Here is a 20,954-nt window from a genome sequence, read left to right as displayed (position 1 = left end):
TTCAAATCCGAAACTACTAACCTTTTTCGAATAATTTGTTAATCCTGATCTACTTTTAATTTCAATCTAACCCCAGATTAAAGTATGAATTTTAATATTATTCTTAAACTGTGCTATATATTTTTAACTACTTGCATATAGAGAAAATCTGAACATAAACAAAATATTTTTGGCACTTTTTGTCCCGTATCTTCGGAACGGCTAAACCTGCCTTTGCCAAAAATTAACCATCACGTCTCCTCACCAATAGAAATCGAATGTATTTTGAATCATTCAAATTAGTTGATCCATGTTCTCTAAATCATCGACAAAAAATTGTACCCGCGCATACATTCATACATATACGCACACACATACCCACATACACCCATCGGGAGAAGCCAAACTCCCACCGGGCGCGTCCCCAGGTGGCGGATAGGGGGTGTCCTAACCGGTCGTAAGATTGGCGGATTGGGCGAAATAAAATAGCCCTCGCGGACCAAATTAGGCATTAGGTGATCGTTCTAGTATTATGTAAGCAAATTTAGTACAATTATTTAACCCCCCCCCATCCCCCTTTGTCAGCAAAAGTAAGCAAAGCTGTCACCAAAATGTCACCCAAAATAAGAAATCAATAACCCCCCCGCCCCCTATAGTGCTTACGTAATACTTGAACGGCCCCTATATATTTTCATTGAATCTTATTAATTCTATATAGATGGGAATTATTTTATATCATTAATATGAACAAAATAATTTTTTCAAATATTAATTTTTATGATTAATTTATTACTATTTTCAATATTCATTTGTATTATGATTCACTTTTATGAATAAAAAATTTTCATTCAATAATATTATAATTATATTTGAAGCCATTATGTGAAACTAAATACAATATATTTTTTTTACTTATATTGTTATTGACTTATGGATGAAACTTGTGAAATGATTGTTAAAAGTATATTTTAGAAAGTAACTTCAAGTTTTCAATATTTTTCACATATTCAAATTTGATGCTCCATTTATTTTTAAAAAAGTACTTTTACAATAATCTATTTAATTTTTTTACTGTTTAAAAATGTTATTTTAACATTTGATACTAACTTTGTTTCAAACTAATTTTGCTGTTGCATTTATTAAAATATTGAATAAATCTATTTCTGTTATAGCTTATGTTGCATACATAGCTTAATATATATTTCTGTTTGTTGGCTTAGCTTTGTCTAGCGTTTTTACAATATTTGAATTAATTTTTATAAATACTTAAATATACTTTTGTGAAAAAATTATTTCATTTTTTCTATATTTTTATATATGTTATTTTCATGTGACAAAAACTTTAACTTATAATATATATTTTAGAAATCTTGTAATATTTTTAATTGTACAAAACTGCATCTGTACAATTATTATGTGCGAGTATGTTTGTAAGTCTTTTTTGAACATAATTTTGCTAACTGAACTTATATAATTTATTTTTGCAACTGTACAAACTATTTCTGCTAAACTTTTTAATCAGTTGCATATATTAAATTTTTTATCATTCCTTAATGCATATTAAATCGATCAAGTGTTTTTGTTTACGACATATATTATAATGCCTTTTTATGTATTGTATATAGTTCCATTCTATTAACTTGTAGATTCAATAATATTATTATTATATTTTGAACGATTTAGTAAACTAAATAAATGCAATCTATTTTTTACTTACAGTTGTTATTGATTTAAAATTTGTCGTTATTAATTTCTCTACTTGTAAATTAACATTTTGTTACTTTATTTGGCTGCGTTTAAGCAGTTTAATAACTAATTAACAAATGAATATTGTTGAATTATAGAATGATTATTAAAAGTATATTTTAGAAAGTACCTTCAAGTTTTTAACATTTTCACTTATTTTTATTACATTTTGGTGCTTCATTTATTTTTGAAAAGTATTTTTGCAATTGTACATATATGACTTTGAATCCATTATTAATAATTATTAAGTGAGAATCTTTTTATAGCATATGTTGCAGATAATTGGACTTGCTTATGATCTTTGTCTAGCTTTTTTTTTTGATATTCAAATTAATTTTTACTACTTATACTAATGTTTTAATATTAATGACCATTTTTTTCCCGTCGGGAGAAGCCAAACTCCCACCGGGCGCGTCCCCAGGTGGCGGATAGGGGGTGTCCTAACCGGTCGTAAGATTGGCGGATTGGGGCGAAATAAAATAGCCCTCGCGGACCAAATTAGGCATTAGGTTGATCGTTCTAGTATTATGTAGCAAATTTTAGTACAATTATTTAAACCCCCCCCCATCCCCCTTTGTCAGCAAAGTAAGCAAAGCTGTCACCAAAATGTCACCCAAATAAGAAACCCTAACCCCCCCCCCCCCCAGTCCTTACGCTATATACTTGAACGGCCCCTATATATTTTCATTGAATCTTATTAATTCTATATAGATGGGAATTATTTTATATCATTAATATGAACAAAATAATTTTTTCAAATATTAATTTTTATGATTAATTTATTACTATTTTCAATATTCATTTGTATTATGATTCACTTTTATGAATAAAAAATTTTTCATTCAATAATATTATAATTATATTTGAAGCCATTATGTGAAACTAAATACATATATTTTTTTTACTTATATTTGTTATTGACTTATGGATGAAACTTGTGAATGATTGTTAAAAGTATATTTTAGAAAGTAACTTCAAGTTTTCAATATTTTTCACATATTCAAATTTGATGCTCCATTTATTTTTAAAAATACTTTTACAATAATCTATTTAATTTTTTAACTGTTTAAAAATGTTATTTTAACATTTGATACTAACTTTGTTTCAAACTAATTTTGCTGTTGCATTTATTAAAATTTGAATAAATCTATTTCTGTTATAGCTTATGTTGCATACATAGCTTAATATATATTTCTGTTTGTTGGCTTAGCTTTGTCTAGCGTTTTTACATATTTGAATTAATTTTTATAAATACTTAAATATACTTTTGTGAAAAAATTATTTCATTTTTTCTATATTTTTATATATGTTATTTTCATGTGACAAAAACTTTAACTTATAATATATATTTTAGAAATCTTGTAATATTTTTAATTGTACAAACTGCATCTGTACAATTATTATGTGCGAGTATGTTTGTAAGTCTTTTTTGAACATAATTTTGCTAACTGAACTTATATAATTTATTTTTGCAACTGTACAAACTATTTCTGCTAAACTTTTTAATCAGTTGCATATATTAAATTTTTTATCATTCCTTAATGCATATTAAATCGATCAAGTGTTTTGTTTACGACATATATTATAATGCCTTTTTATGTATTTTGTATAAGTTCCATTCTATTAACTTGTAGATTCAATAATATTATTATATATTTTAAACGATTTAGTAACTAAATAAATGCAATCTATTTTTTTACTTACAGTTGTTATTGATTTAAAATTTGTCGTTATTAATTTCTCTACTTGTAAATTAAACATTTTGGCTGCGTTTAAGCAGTTAAATAACTAATTAACAAATGAATATTGTTGAATTATAGAATGATTATTAAAAGTATATTTTAGAAAGTACCTTCAAGTTTTCAACATTTTCACTTATTTCTATTACATTTTTGGTGCTTCATTTATTTTTTGAAAAATATTTTTACAATTGTACATATATGACTTTGAATCCATTATTAATAATTATTGAAGTATGAATCTTTTTATAGCATTTGTTGCAGATAATTGTACTTGCTTAGCTTTGTCTAGCGTTTTTTTTTTTTGATATTCAAATTAATTTTTACTACTTATACTAATGTTTTTAATAATAATGACCATTTTTTTCTCGTCGGGAGAAGCCAAACTCCCACCGGGCGCGTCCCCAGGTGGCGGATAGGGGGTGTCCTAACCGGTCGTAAGATCGGCGGATTGGGGCGAAATAAAATAGCCCTCGCGGACCAAATTAGGCGCTGGAGTTGAAGAATAACGTAAAGATATATAAAAAGCTATTTTTCTAAATTTTTTAAAATGAACTATCAATTTTTGACTTTCACCAAGCAATTATTCTGACAAAAAAATTTGAAATATATACATTTTAAAATTTGAATAAATGTATATTAATTTTTTTTATAAAAAATGTGTTTTTACTAGTCATACTATAGCCAAACATTTTAATATTGTGTTTTCATATTGCATTCAAATACTACATCCGTTGCCTTAAGTATTGTATTATAAATTATCCTTGATGTATCTTCGTTTTTTGAAAATCACTTCGTTTTCAGCAATATATAATTCAATCAATTGATGAAAAATCATAATATTTTTTTGGATCATTTGTAATTTTTTTGCAATGAATGATTTTAATTTTTTAATCTAATAAATTTTTAATCTTGTTTTTGAAATAAATAGTCAAATATTTTAATATTTGTCATAATTTATATTGTATATATTTTATGCCATGCAGATTCTGTTAAAAATTTCACACAAATTTAAAGAATTTTCAAAAATTATTTTATCATATTAGATTATTGATATATTATTTGCTTAATTTGCATGTATTTTGAATTTTTACGACTGTACTTTTTTGATATTATTGAATATTTTCCAAAAAATATTTAATATTCATTATATTGAATTTAATATTTAATACATAATAAAATTATTCATTTTACTTAATAACAATTTGTTGTTAAATCATATAATATTTTAATATTTCAAATATTTTTCAAAGATTTTTTTTTCTTGATCTAAGCGTTTCTTGTATTTGGCTCATCAAGTATTAGATTATTATAAGATTTGCCTGTACTTAATCGAACTTATCATTCTTCTCTTTTACAATTTATAATTAACTGATTTTGTTAATATTTTATATTTTAATTTTTACATATCTGAATATATATTTGCGAGGTTTGCGAGAATAATTTTCTGTAAAAAATAATTCAACTGAATTTTGAGTTTATTATTGATAAAATTCAACCTCACTTTATTTCTACTCTATATTATACCTTTTAAACTTTTTGACAAACTCGATAATTAATAATTTTACATACGTTCACGTTCTTTGATTAAACAGTAAAAATTGTTGCATTTTAATTTTTCACTATACTCTTTTCACTATACTAAATAAGAATATTTGTACGAAAAAACCAAATGCACAATACTATATATTTATAAAAGTATATAAATAATATCAGATACTTTTAATAATTATATTCAACGTAATTTTTTTTTATTAAATGACATAATTTTATATGGAACACATAGATTTTTGAAGCTCTATTTTCAAATGCTTTTTGAAATCCGAAACTCGGATTGCCTCTGTTTTACGGGATATTGAACTCAATTATAATTTTCATTTTAAATTCATTTTCATCTGTTATAATATTCTAATATCTTTTGCATTTTTTAAAACTAGAATTTGCAAATTATTTATACTCATCCATCTCTCTTATGAAATATTGTAAATTATATTATTTTCTCGATCAGGTTAAAACTGCAAAAATTTATTTTCAAACAAATAAAAAATTTGCAAGCTTTTTTTTGTTAATAAATTGTTTTGCTATTGTATTTTGTTAGTTTTCTGCCCATCATTGATTTAATATTGTCAACAATGACTCAACAATTAATCACACGAATATTTTGCCTGATAATTGCTTACATATTATCAATTACCTTTGTCATTTTTTCAAGTTGTTAATTGTTGTCTGTAGATAAAGAATTTCCGTTAGTGGAAATATTGTTATAATTCTAACAATAAGATGACTAAAATTATCTTTGAATGATATCAATTATGTAAATTACTTTTTTCTAATATATTTAGATACTGAAATATCTACAGCTATTCTATATAGTCTTATATTTTATAATTTAATCAAAAGTTTAATATAACTCATTTTATAATTCAATTTTACAATAAAATTGTGTTTAGTCAGATATCAGTAAAGAAAAATTTCAATAATTTTATTTCATTTTATAAATGTACTTATGAATTTATATTCAAATATTTGCTTTAAATATATACAAGTAAATTTACACATGTTTGCAATTAATGAAACTTTTCAACTAAAGCTTCGATAAGATTTTAAATTTTATGCATATTTCAAATGACATATCCGTATATGTGGAACTTCAGGGTAATCGCTTTTTATTTAAAAAATATTTGTTTACATAATAATTGAATTTTTTTGATTAATTTTGGCCATCCGTGTATCCTTTTGGAGAAAGCTCGCTGATCTTCAGATCAGAGGGTAAGGGCGAAATAAAATAGCTCTCGCGGTAAAAAACAAAAACATCCCTTTCGGCAGAAAGGGTTGGTCACACCATCTGAGCTATTTCGGAAATTTAAATATTTTTATCATATGATGCATTTATAAATTTAATTATGAATGATAATTACAATATTTTGTGTATATATTTTCATTGAATCTTATAAATTCTATATAGATGTGAATTATTTCATATCATTAATATAAACAAAATAATTATTTCAAATATTAATTCTCATGATTAATTTATTAATATTTTCAATATTCACTTCTATTATGATTCACTTTTATGAATAAAAAATTTTTTATTCAATAATATTATAATAATATTTGAAACCATTATGTGAAACTAAATGCAATATATCTTTTTTTTTACTTACATTTGTTATTGATCTGTGAATGAAACTTGTGAAATGATTGTTAAAAGTATATTTTAGAAAGTAACTTCAAGTTTTTAATATTTTTCACATATTCAAATTTGATGCTCCATTTATTTTTAAAAAAGTATTTTTACAATAATCTATCTAATTTTTTAACTGTTTAAAAATGTTATTTTAACATTTGATACTAACTTTGTTTTTAATCGTACTAAATCTAATACTGGATTTTTATAAATTCGAACTTCTATTCTTTATTTTAAAATATATTTTAATTTCACACTATACCGTATTAATATTGCTTTATTCCCTATTATACTTCGTTATATTAATAAACACGATAATATTATAAATGATCGCATTTATCAACTGTGAGTTTATAGGAAAATCGTTCTTTAAATCCATTATTGATAATTATTGAAATGGGAGTTTTTTATAGCGTATGTTGCATACACAGCTTTGTTGGAGATAGTTATATTTGCTTAGCTTCGTCTAGCCTTTTTACAATATTTGAATTAATTTTTATAAATACATAAATATACTTTTGTGAAAATATTATACGCATTTTTATAAAATTATTTAATTTTTTCTATATTTTTATATATGCAATTTTAATCATTTTTATGTGACAAAAACCATAAGTTATATATAATATATTTTAGAAATCTTGTAATATTTTTAATAGTACAATACTGCATCTGTACAATTATGATAATCGTGTGTAACATTTTTAATAATTATTATGCTAACTTAAATTAGATAAATCATTTTTTCAACTGTTCAAACTAATCTTGCTGTTGCATTTATTAAAATATTGAATAAATCTATTTTATTATAGCTTATGTTGCATACATAGCTTAATATATAATTCTGTTTGCTGGCTTAGCTTTGTCTAGCGTTTTTACAATATTTGAATTAATTTTTATAAATACTTAAATATACTTTTGTGAAAATATGATACGCATTTTGCGAAATTATTTATTTTTTTCTATATTTTTATATATGTATTTTAATCATTTTCATGAGACAAAAACTCTAACTTATAATATATATTTTATTAATCTTATAATATTGAATTAATTTTTATAAATAAATACATAAGAATACTTTTGTGAAAATACGATACGCATTTTTGTGAATTTTTTTATTTTCTATATTTCTATATTTTCATATATGTAATTTTACAATTATAATCATTTTTGATGTTGCTGTTGCATTTATTAAAATGTTGAATTAAACTTATTTCTATTTTATGAACCGCATTTTTATGAAATTATTTAATTTTTTCTATATTTTTATATATGTAATTTTAATCATTTTTATGTGACAAAAACTTTAACTTATAATATATATTTTAGAAATCGTATAATATTTTTATTAGAACAAAACTGCATTTGTACAATTATAACATGCGAGTACGTTTGTAAGGCATGGCGTGGAACTTCTTTAATGAACATAATTTTGCTAACTGAACTTATATAATTTATTTTTTCAACTGTTCAAACTAATTTTGCTGTTGCATTTATTAAATTATTGAATAAATCTATTTCTATTATAGCGTATGTTGCATACATAGCCTATGATGTAGGTAATTATATTTGCTTAGCTTCGTCTAGCATTTTTACGATATTTGAATTAATTTTTATAAATACTTAAATATACTTTTGTGAAAATATGATACGCATTTTTGTGAAATTATTTATTTTTTTCTATACTTCTATATATGTAATTTTAATCATTTTCATGAGACAAAAACTCTAACTTATAATATATATTTTAGTAATCTTATAATATTGAATTAATTTTTATAAATAAATACATAAGAATACTTTTGTGAAAATACGATACGCATTTTTATGAATTTTTTTATTTTCTATATTTCTATATTTTCATATATGTAATTTTAATCATTTTTGGTGTTGCTGTTGCATTTATTAAAATGTTGAATTAAACCTATTTCTATTATAGCGTATGTTGCATACATAGCTTTGTTGGAGATATTATATTTGCTTAGCTTTGTCTAGCCTTTTTACAATATTTGAATTAATTTTAATCATTTTCATGAGACAAAATAACTTATAATATATATTTTAGAAATCTTGTAATATTTTTAATAGTACAAAACTAAATCTGTACAATTATAACATGCGAGTATGTTTGTAAGTCTACGGCATCGTGTGTAACTTTTTAATAACATAATTTTGCTAACTGAACTTATATATTTTATTTTTGCAACTGTTCAAACTATTTCTGCTAAACTTTTTAATCAGTTGCATATATTAAATTTTTTATCATTCCTTAATGCATATTAAATCGATCAAGTGTTTTTTGTTTACGACATATATTATAATGTCTTTTTATGTATCTCGTATATAGTTCCATTCTATTAACTTGTAGATTCAATAATATTACAATCATATTTTGAACGATTTAGTAAACTAAATAAATGCAGTCTATTTTTTACTTACAGTTGTTATTGATTTAAAATTTGTCGTTATTAATTTCTCTACTTGTGAATTAAACATTTTGTTACTTTATTTTCCCTGGCTGCGTTTAAGAAGTTAAATAACTAATTAACAAATGAATATTGTTGAATTATAGAATGATCATTAAAAGTATATTTTTAGAAAGTACCTTCAAGTTTTTAACCTTTTCACTTATTTCTATTACATATTTGGTGCTTCATTTATTTTTGAAAAGTATTTTTTGCAATTGTACATATATGACTTTGAATTCATTATTAATAATTATTAAAGTGAGAATCTTTTTATAGCATATGTTGCAGATAATTGGACTTGATTAGCTTTGTCTAGCTTTTTTTTCAATATTCAAATTAATTTTTACTACTTATACTAATGTTTTCAATATTAATGACCATTTTTTCCCGTCGGGAGAAGCCAAACTCCCATCGGGCGCGTCCCCAGGTGGCGGATAGGGGGTGTCCTAACCGGTCGTAAAATCGGCGGATTGGGGCGAAATAAAATAGCCCCGCGGACCAAATTTTGGCGTTGGAGCTGAAGAGTAACAGCCACCACGTGTGTCTTTTCGGAAAAAGCTCGAGTAAGGGCGAAATAAAATAGCTCTCGCGGTAAAAAGCAAAAACTCGCCTTTTGGCTGGAAGGGTCGGTCACACCATTTGACCTAGGGTTTCGTACGCTAGCTATATTTCTCATTAACACTTTTACTACTTATACTAATGTTTTTAATATAAATGATCTTTTTTTATTTCTTCAAAAAAAGCAACAATTTTTGTCGAATAACAATATTAAATTTATATTTTAAACGTATATTTTATATTTTTACTATTTACTAATTTACCTATATAACTTTTCTGATATTATCATTTTTTGGCTTTGTCTATAACGACAACTATATTTGTTAAAAAATATCAAAATTTATCCTATACATTTGAAATATATTTATATTATTTAATACATTTTTCTATATAACTACTTTGCAATTAAAGCTTTGATAAGATTTTAAATTTCATGCATATTTCAAATAACATATCTGTATATGTCGAACTTCAACACAATAGTGTGCAAAAAGTGTTCTCCATTTTTATTTTCATCAACTTCAGGGAAATCGCTTTTTATTATATAAGAATGTTTTGAATTAAATTTTCATGGGAATCATTTTGATATTATTTTTATCTTTCATACAAGAATTACCATCGGTTCAGCTGGCGACATTTTAAATGTTCTGGCAAACCAAATATTAAACACTAGTTATATTTTCTTATTATATTTATCCTACTTCGATGCATTTTAATCTCCCATTAAATATTTTTACTACTTATACTAATGTTTTTAGTATAAATGACGATTTTTCCCGTCGGGAGAAGTCAAACTCCCACCGGGCGCGTCTCCAGGTGGCGGATGGGGGGTGTCCTAACCGGTCGTAAGATCGGCGGATTGGGGCGAAATAAAATAGCTCTCGCGGCAAAAAATAAAAACTCCCTTTCAACAGAAGGGTTGCTCACACTATAGCTATATTTCTAGATGAATATTTTATTGTAGTTTTTTCAATATTTTTAACGTATATATTTTATTTATACTATTGCGATGCATTTTATTCTCATTAAACACTTTTACTACTTATACTAATGTTTTTAATATAAATGATAATTTTTCTGATTTCTTCAATAGAAGCAAATTTTTTGTCTAATTACAATATTAAAATTTATATCTTGAATTTGGTATAAACGTATATTTATATATTTACTAATTTACCTATATAAATTTTTTAATATTATCATTTTTTGGCTTTGTCTATAAAGACAACTATATTTGTTAAAAAAGTCAAAATCTATCCTTTGAATTTCGAATATGTATATTAATTTTACTATATAATAATTAATTATCTGAGATTAATAATTATCAGAATTTTTGCCTTTGTCAATAGAATCAATTATATTTGTCAAAAGAAAATATTAAAATCTATATCTTTTAAATTTGGTATAAATGTATATTAATATGTTTTTGATATTTAATAATTCAACCAACTGATATTTTAATACAAAACTTTTTTATTTGGATACTTCCAAATATTAACAATATCTCTCAATTGTTTTAAATCCGAACTATTTGTGTATTAATAATTTTAGTGTATTGAGAGTCTATTACTAGAAAGTAAATAATATGGATTCTTTCCGTTTCAAAATTCTAATAGTTCTTATTTCTTTTGTAATATTATAATTTTTAACCTGGTGGAAATTCTTCGGCCTTCCGTGGCCTGTTTGTAAAGCCAATAGACTAGAGCGACCACAGCTGCTGCTACTATTATCGGATTTGCCATAATATGTATATCAATTGACTTATTTTCGATACTTTTACAATTTATCCTAACTAATAATTTTTAAAATCTGCAATGTTATTTTAATTATTATCACGTCCAAGAATTAATTTAAATCCACCACTGATGATAAATGCGAAAATGATTTCGTGCACTTGTTATAAAGATAATGGTATCTCACAACGTAAATACATCTATCTCATACTGTCGATTTCGATTGGAAATGTAACCGGTAAATCTTGATCCATCCAGGACAGTATCAAAATTTTGTAAAAATTTCTACCAAAATATATTTAATATATAATAGATATATACACAATAATTATAATTAATTTTCTACTATACTCCAAATGTATAAAATTCTTTTTTCATTTTCATCATAATATGGATTCTTTTCGTTTTAGAATTCCAATAGCTCATGTTTTTTTTCAACACATTGATTGCAAATTGAAGCACAATGATATATGCATTTATCTTTAAAATATTTATATAATGTCTAAATACTTGCACTTTTACTTTAGTAAAATATTTTTAACTTTTGGTAACAAATCCAAATATTTCTTACTTTTTAAATTATTTAAGTTTATTTACTTAAAATTCATAAAATATCTTGCTCACATCATTTGTACTACTATTTCAAAATCATAATATATGATTGAATTTTAATATTCACAATCTGTGTTCTATTTTGTGCGTTTTTTTGCATTTTTTTTTAAAGATGTTATTATAAATTGGAAACATCTTATGATTTAATCTTAAAATATTCTTTTTGATGACTATTAATGCATTACATTCATTCATTTTTTTCATTAGATGCCACTTTCATCATAATATGGATTCTTTCCGTTCTAGAATTTAATAGCTCATGTTTTTTTCAGTACATCGATTGCAAATTGAAGCACATTGATATATGCATTTATTTTTAAAATATTTATATAATGCCTAAATTGCACTTTTACTTTAGTAAAATACTTTTAACTTTTAGTGACAAATCCAAATATTTCTTACTTTTTAAATCTATTGTACTTTTCATGAAAATATTTTGTTCACATCATTTGTACTACTATTTCAAAACCATAATATATGATTGAATTTTAATTTTCACTATCTGTGTTCTATCTTGTGCGTTTTTTGCATTTTTTTTAAAGATGTTAATATAAATTGGAAACATGTTATGATTTAATCTTAAAATATTTTTTTTGATGACTATTAATGCATTACATTCATTCATTGTTTTCATTATATGCCACTTTCATCATAATATGGATTTTTTCCGTTTTAGACTTTAATAGTTCATGTTTTTTTTCAGTACATTGATTGCAAATTGAAGCACATTGATATATGCATTTATTTTTAAAATATTTATATGATGCCTAAATACTTGCACTTCTACTTTAGTAAAATATTTTTAACTTTTAGTGACAAATCTAAATATTTCTTACTTTTTAAATCTATTGTACTTTTCATGAAAATATTTTGTTCACATCATTTGTACTACTATTTCAAAACCATAATATATGATTGAATTTTAATTTTCACTATCTGTGTTCTATCTTGTGCGTTTTTTGCATTTTTTTAAAGATGTTAATATAAATTGGGAACATGTTATGATTTAATCTTAAAATATTCTTTTTGATGACTATTAATGCATTACATTCATTCATTTTTTTCATTATATGCCACTTTCATCATAATATGGATTTTTTCCGTTTTAGACTTTAATAGTTCATGTTTTTTTTCAGTACATTGATTGCAAATTGAAGCACATTGATATATGCATTTATTTTCAAAATATTTATATGATGCCTAAATACTTGCACTTTTACTTTAGTAAAATACTTTTAACTTTTAGTTACAAATCCAAATATTTCTTACTTTTTAAATCTATTGTACCTTTCATAAAAATATTTTGTTCATTTCATTTGTACTACTATTTCAAAACCATAATATACTCGTATAATTGAATTTTAATTTTCACTATCTGTGTTTTATTTTGAGCCCTTTTTGCATTTTTTTAAAGATGTTAATATAAATTGGAAACATTTTATGATTTAATCTTAAAATATTCTTTTTGGTGACTATTAATGTATCATCAATAATATTGTTAGTTATCTCAAAACAAAAACGAAATATAACATATCTTATGGAATGTATTACTGAATATAGTTACTTTTAATGTGCGATATTTTTTAAAATTTTGCTAATATTTTTCAATAATAACTAATTTTAATCAAAATGTTATTTGTTTCAGTATATTGATTGCAAATTTAAGCACATTGATATATGCATTTATTTTTAAAATTTTTATATGATGCCTAAATACTTGCACTTTTTTACTTTAGTAAAATACTTCTAACTTTTAGTAACAAATATTTCTTACTTTTTAAATCTGTTGTACTTTTCATGAAAATATTTTGTTCAGATCATTTGTACTACTATTTCAAAACCATAACATATGATTGAATTTTAATTTTCACTATCTGTGTTCTATTTTGTGCCTTTTTTGCATTTTTTTAAAGATGTTAATATAAATTGGAAACATTTTATGATTTAATCTTAAAATATTCTTTTTGATGACTATTAATGTATCATCAATTATATTCTTAGTTATGTCAACAATAACGATATATAACATATCGTATGGAATGTATTACTGAATATAGTTACTTTTAATGTGCGATATTTTTTAAAACTTTGCTAATATTTTTCAATAATAACTAATTTCAAACAATATTTTATTTAATGTATTGATAAATGTATTCATTATTAATTTTGTGACTTTGTTGACGTTTTAATTTTAATCTGATCCTAGATTAATGTATTTGTCGAATTAAATTATCACACTGTAATGCATTTTTGTGAATTATTTTGCACATTAATAGATTTTTTACTACGCATTCATATATCTATATAATATATAAATCTATATATATACATATATATATATATATATATATATATATATATAATAGTTATGTTTATTAAATATAATGATAGAATTTTGCTTCAAACATTACCTATGTTACCTTTATAATTTTGTATTCGCATTTATGTGTACTTTGCTCCCTCTAATTGAATTTTAAATTTTCTAAATCATTGTGTTGTATTTTATTATTCTGAAAGATTTTTTTCATTGAAGTTATTAAAGTAATTTTATTGCTCTGCTAACGAACATAGTATTTTTAAATATGTTATTTCTTTATGATACTTTAACTTTAAAAAAAGGCTCAAGCTTTTTTAATATCTTAGCCTACATTTATATCTGTTGTTAAAAAAATTGCACTTAATTCGACGATGTGCAGTTATAGAAAGTCGTGTTCTATATAACAAACTTTATTTCCAAGTCATAAGATATCATTGTGTTTTTGAGTAAAGCATTCTGCAGTTTTAATATGACAGTATTTTTTTCACGTTTTTCACAAATTGATAGATTTGTGCAATATTTAAATAAACATATTTTTTATGTTGATATTTTTGCTATTTTTATGTTGATAATGGAATTTTGATAGTGATATTTTGCTTAATGGAGTATTTGCAAGTTTTAATCTCAGTTTTTATATTTAATAATAATTTTATATTTAAATATATTTTTATATTCTTTTGACTATTTTATTTTTAAATGCATCAGATTTTCAAATGAATAAATTTTACTACTTTTTGCTTTGGCATCACTAGATATTTTTAAACAAAATCCTCTAGATTTAAATGTTTTTTTAAAAGTATTTTCCAAAACTTTTATCCAATGGAATTTATGTATAGTAATAAAATTTTTAACCAAGCAATTTTGTACTCTATTTTTTTTTTATTAAATATCAGATATTGCTAATTAATTTTTCAATTTTCTACAAAAATAATCTACTATCTACAATCTACATTTAGTTTGCTCTTAAAGTGTGTTCCTAATAACATTATCATATTATTGATCTCCAAATATTAAATGATTCAGAACGATTTATAATCTTAAAATTTTCTAACAAGATAACAAATATTAACTGAATAATGAATTATATCAGTTTATGTGAGATATGATATGTTTACCTAATTTGATGTCATTAACACATTAATATATTTATTGAATTTTATCGTTTCAATACAACTGTCTCATATTTATAATAATTTTCTATTGATAATTTTGCTAATATGTGTAAACTGATAAGAACACTTCATAATTCATAATTCAGAATTCATAAATAGGTCATCGGGAATTGGGAATTATTTTATATATGAATAAAATGTATTAAATAAAAAAACATCTTTTTTTTAAATATTGATGAAAATATTATATTAATTATTTTTATAAAAATACATCCATTAAGCAAGTTATATCAGTATCTATTTAAACATTTTTTTTTGTTGCTGTATAAATGAATGTTGATTTTTGAATTGCAAATTGTTAGTAAATGGAATCCACAGTTCTTGTCGGCATCTTATTTTTGTAATTGATAATTCAATAAAATATTGTCTTATCTAAATGGTAATTTAGAATTTTTTATCATATGATGCATTTATAAATTTAATCATGAATGATAATTATAATATTTTGCGTACATTTTTCTATTCAATCTTATTAATTATATATGTGAGAATTATTTTTTCATGTTATTACTATACACAAAATATTTTTTCAATTATTAATTTTTATGATTAATTTATTACTATTTTCAATATTTACTTCTATTAAGATTTACTTTTATGAATGAAAAAGTTTTTCATTCAATAATATAATAATTTTGTTTTAAACTATTATGTGAAACTAAATGCAATATATTTTCTTTACTTACAATATTTATATATATGACGACGTGTCGACATATGATCGACACATTTTCATCCTCATCGAAATTTTTTTGCATTAGAATTAATATGAATTTGCATTAGAATGAAATAATAATGAATTCATTATCAATAAATATTAAAATGGTAATTTTTGTTGCATACAGTTATGATGCAGATAATTGTATTTACTTAAGTTTGTCTTGCATTTTTGCAATACGTATTTAAATTAATTTTTACTACTTATACTAATGTTTTTAATAAAAATGACCATTTTTTTCCCGTCGGGAGAAGCCAAACTCCCACCGGGCGCGTCCCCAGGTGGCGGATAGGGGGTGTCCTAACCGATCGTAAGATCGGCGGATTGGGGCGAAATAAAATAGTCCCCGCGGACCAAATTTGGCGTTGGAGCTGAAGAGTAACAGCCACCACGTGTGTCTTTTCGGAAAAAGCTCGCTGATCTTCGGATCAGAGGGTAAGGGCGAAATAAAATAGCTCTCGCGTTAAAAAACAAAAACTTCTCTTTCGGCAGAAAGGGTTGGTTATACACCATCTGACCTGACCTATGGCCACGTACGCAAGCGGATAAGGGGACACTGCTCGAGAGAGATGAGTGGTTGATCCATATAGCGCAGTGTGCGTGGTAACTCCCACGGGAGAAAGAGGATGCCCGTCGAACTACCAGAATTTAAACAAACAAGAGACAGGAGGCTATTCATGGACCTCGAGCAGAGTTTGTTTATCAGAGGCCTTTTTTTGGGAGTTTATCAGAGATAGCAGAACTGCGAGAAAGATGGCACGCACTACACTACGCTCCACAAGAGAATCATGGCCGAAAACGACGAGTCCTGCTTGAGGTAGCCCACTCTGTACAGCTTTACAGAGCAGAGATATGGGTAAATATTCTTAAGCAGAACACCTATCAGCCCAAAATTGCGGCATTGTTTTTTAGTGGATAAAAATGTCCACACCACCGTTCATTGTTTTCTGTCAGAACAGGCGGCAGAATATTTACGATGGCGGTGTCATATTTTTTTGTACCTGTATGAAAAACACGCACACACACATACATCAATTTTATCTAAAGTATGCCAAAATGTTTAGAAACCTTTGAAACGTAAAGATATATAATTTTTTTTATTTTCGATTCTTTTTCGAAATATTAGTTTAACATTTGATACTAACTATGTTTTTAATCGTACTGAATCTGGTTATGGATTTTAATAAATTGTATGTCAGTGCTTCTATCCTTTTAAAATTTATTACACCTTATAATATAATTACAAATTATACTGAATTAATATTTGATGCAAAAATTAATAATGATGCAAATCCGTGATGAAATTATTTTTACAATATCTCCTTAGTTATATTAATAAACATGATAATAACTGATCGCATTTATCAACTGTGAGTTTATAGGAAAAACGTTGTTTGAATCTATTATTAATAATTAAATTACTAAAATGGGATTTTTTTATAGCGTATGTTGCATACATAGCTTTGTTGGAGATAATTATAGTTGCTTAGCTTCGTCTAGCCTTTTTACAACATTTGAATTAATTTTTATGAATGCATCATAAATATATTTTTGTGAAAATATGATTCGCATTTTTTGAACAAATATTTAATTTTTCTATATTTCTATATATGTATTTTATAGGAGTAAATACTCAAGCTTACAATTTTATATTACATTTTATTCATTATTTTAAGAGATATTTTATAATATATTTCCGAATTATATTTGCATGTTAACTATATCGCACTTGGTACTTTATCCAAACGTCCTTTGGAGAAATTATGAATCCTGATAGTTCTCCCCGGCGCGGCGGTTTCTCTTTTCCGGGTGCTGGTGAAAATATGAAATTTTGAACTAAGGATGCAAACATCAGGAACATATTCTGACGTGCAAACGTTTCTCCAGCACACAAACGTTTTCCTGAAATTAAACATTTTAGAGAACATATCAGCATTTTAATCTTGATTTTGTGAGCAATTTTTTAAATCTTCTAGTCTTTTAGCAAATTCAAGCTTTTCTTCTAATATTTTCAAACTCATATATGACTCATATCATAGTTATGACTTTTATTAAATGTATTATATTTCTATCAGATTTATATGCATGTTATGTGCATTGATATTTTGTATGATTCATTTTCTATATATGTAATTTAATGGATTTTGTGTCTACCTGCTCCAAATGGTAAAGTGATATCTTTTTTCTTTAACAAACCGCGTGAATCCAAAAATCGTTCAGGTCGAAATACTTCAGGATCTCCCCATATATCGGAATCGTGGTGTATACTCCATAAATTGGTTATGACCATAGTGTTCTGAAAGTATTAAAAGCACAGCATTCGTAAATTCATTTTCAATCGTTAAGTTGTCTAAAATTTTACCTTTGGTATATTGTATCCATTTAAGGAGGTGTCAGTTTGGGCGCGATGCGGCAAATTTAAAGGAACCAAGGTTTCAATTCGCATAGTTTCGCGCAGGCATGACTCCGTATACGGCATGCTGAAATATATTAATTAACATTATTTTTTTAACTTAAACTTATATAAATTATTTTTTCAACTGTTCAGACTAATTTTGCACTTGCACTTATTAAATTTTGAATAAACCTATTTCTATTATAGCGTAAGTTGCATACATAGCTTCGGTGATGATAATTCAATTATATCGTTTAGCGTTTTTGCAATATTTGAATAAATTTTTATAAATACATAAATATTCTTTTGTGAAAATATTATACGCATTTTTGTGAAATTATTTAATTTTTTCTATACTTCTATATATGTAATTTTAATCATCTTCATGTGACAAAAACTTCAACTTATAATATATATTTTTGAAATCTTATAATATTTTTAATAGTACAAAACTGCATCTGTACAATTATAACATGCGGGTACGTTTGTAAGGCAACGCGTGGAACTTCTTTAATGAACATAATTTTGCTAACTGAACTTATATAATTTATTTTTTCAACTGTTCAAACTATTTTTGCAGATCTTGTTAATCTGTTGCATATATTAAATTTTGAATATACTTATACAATTTTTTAATACATACTGAATCGACCAAGTGTTTTTGTTAAACTCTGGAACAACATATTTTCTATCGCATTTTATATATATTGTTCTATCTACCAATTTGTCAACAGGCCAATAAATTCATGTAAATTTTTAATATAAAATTTTTAAATTTTTTATTCAATAATATATAATTATATTTTTTTATTAACAATTGTTATTGACTTGTGCAATACACTTTTGCTACCTTTTTTTCTTTGTTGTGTTGTGCATTTTTTATATAATATTTAGTGTACGGCAATTTAATTCAACTTGCATCAAATTTTTCATTACAGTTTTTAAATTCCTGATGAAATTTTTAAATATTTTTTGGAACAACTTGTTTCTTTTACTTAGTCTGTCATCAAGATTTGGCAATAAATTAAAACAATATATTGGACATACTTGCGCAATCCCAAAGCTCTATATCGGATGGGATTTATTATAGATTTATATATCAATAACTTATTATCAAGTTACATGATTGATTTGCGTCTCATTAGCCAATTTAGGTCTGTAACCTTCTGTCACAATAAAAAGTTGAAATTGAAAATTTTTGCATATCTTCACGTTTTGGTTTCTGAATATTTTGGCATACCTTAGAAAAAATGGATGTATGTGTGTGTGTGCTTTGTGTGTCCGCAATTTTTCGATCCCGTTTTCGGCCGGACGGATCAAGCGATTTGAATGATCCAAAAAACATTCGATTTCTATTGATATGGAGATGTGCTGATTAGTTTAGGACAAAGACAGGTCCAACCGTTTTAGAGATACGGAATAAAGAGTGCAAAAAATAGAAATCTAGTTTTTGAGAGAACGGAGCATCCGATTTGAATGATTTAAAAATTTTCTACTTGTGTTGACAAAACGTTTGCTTTTGGAGAGAGGCACATTTTTTTTTTTTAATTTCCAAAAAATTTTGTTTGAATATCGAAAATACTGATAATAAAAAATGATATGGCAAGATTTGTTCTTCTATGTCTTAAATATTGGACCCAGCACTCTTCTTTATGGAACGCCAGCTCTTATTGAGGAAGAAGTAGAAGTTTCATAGTTAATCCTGATTTGTAAATGAATAAATTTTTGCTGGCGGAAAAACACTGCACCTAAATTTAAAACCTGCTCGGTCACATTTTCAAAATATTCAGTTTTCTCGAATAACTTTATCCGAGACAAGAAATAAGCGGAGGTTTTAGTCGGTATTATACCCAGGCGGTATTGAGTCCGACATACCATGACAAATGACCTAGTCTTGGTATGCGTAAATGCATTTCCTTCGCTATATAAAATAAAAAAAAAATGAAAAGAGCAGATTTTTCTTTGCGATTACTTTTCGGATTGAGAAATTGTTAGCGAATTGTTAGTGGAATGTAGTCCACAGTTCTTGTCGGCATCTTGTTTTTGTAATTGATGATTCGATAAAATATTGTATTATCTAAATGGCAATTTAAAAATTTTTATCATATGATGCACTTATAAATTCAATTATGAATGATATTTAATATTGTGCATACATATTTTTATTCAATCTTATTGATTATATATGTGAGAATTATTTCTTAATATTATTAATATAACAAAATATTTTTTCAAAGACTAATTTTTATGATTAATTTATTAATATGTTATTGACTTGTGAATTAAACTTTTGTTACATTATTTTTTTCGCTTGCTGCGCTTGA

General features: G+C 24.9%; 1 protein-coding gene across 1 annotated transcript; it reads right to left on the bottom strand.

Moving 5' to 3' along the window:
- Positions 1–17,949: 17,949 nt before the first annotated feature.
- On the bottom strand, positions 17,950–18,714 carry LOC113374873 (probable cytochrome P450 304a1). Its single transcript, XM_026614833.1, has 3 exons — positions 18,598–18,714; positions 18,390–18,531; positions 17,950–18,137 (listed from the first exon to the last, which is right to left on the bottom strand). The coding sequence occupies exons 1-3, from the start codon at positions 18,712–18,714 to the stop codon at positions 17,950–17,952; spliced, it is 447 nt and encodes a 148-aa protein (XP_026470618.1).
- Positions 18,715–20,954: the final 2,240 nt, after the last annotated feature.

This window comes from Ctenocephalides felis, unplaced genomic scaffold (assembly GCF_003426905.1).
Source record: "Ctenocephalides felis isolate EL2017-DRISC unplaced genomic scaffold, ASM342690v1 CF-g0.4_SCAFFOLD_01886, whole genome shotgun sequence".
NCBI lineage: Eukaryota > Metazoa > Arthropoda > Insecta > Siphonaptera > Pulicidae > Ctenocephalides > Ctenocephalides felis.
Note: the sequence above shows the minus strand (reverse complement) of the source record. Positions and strands in the feature narration are given on the sequence as shown.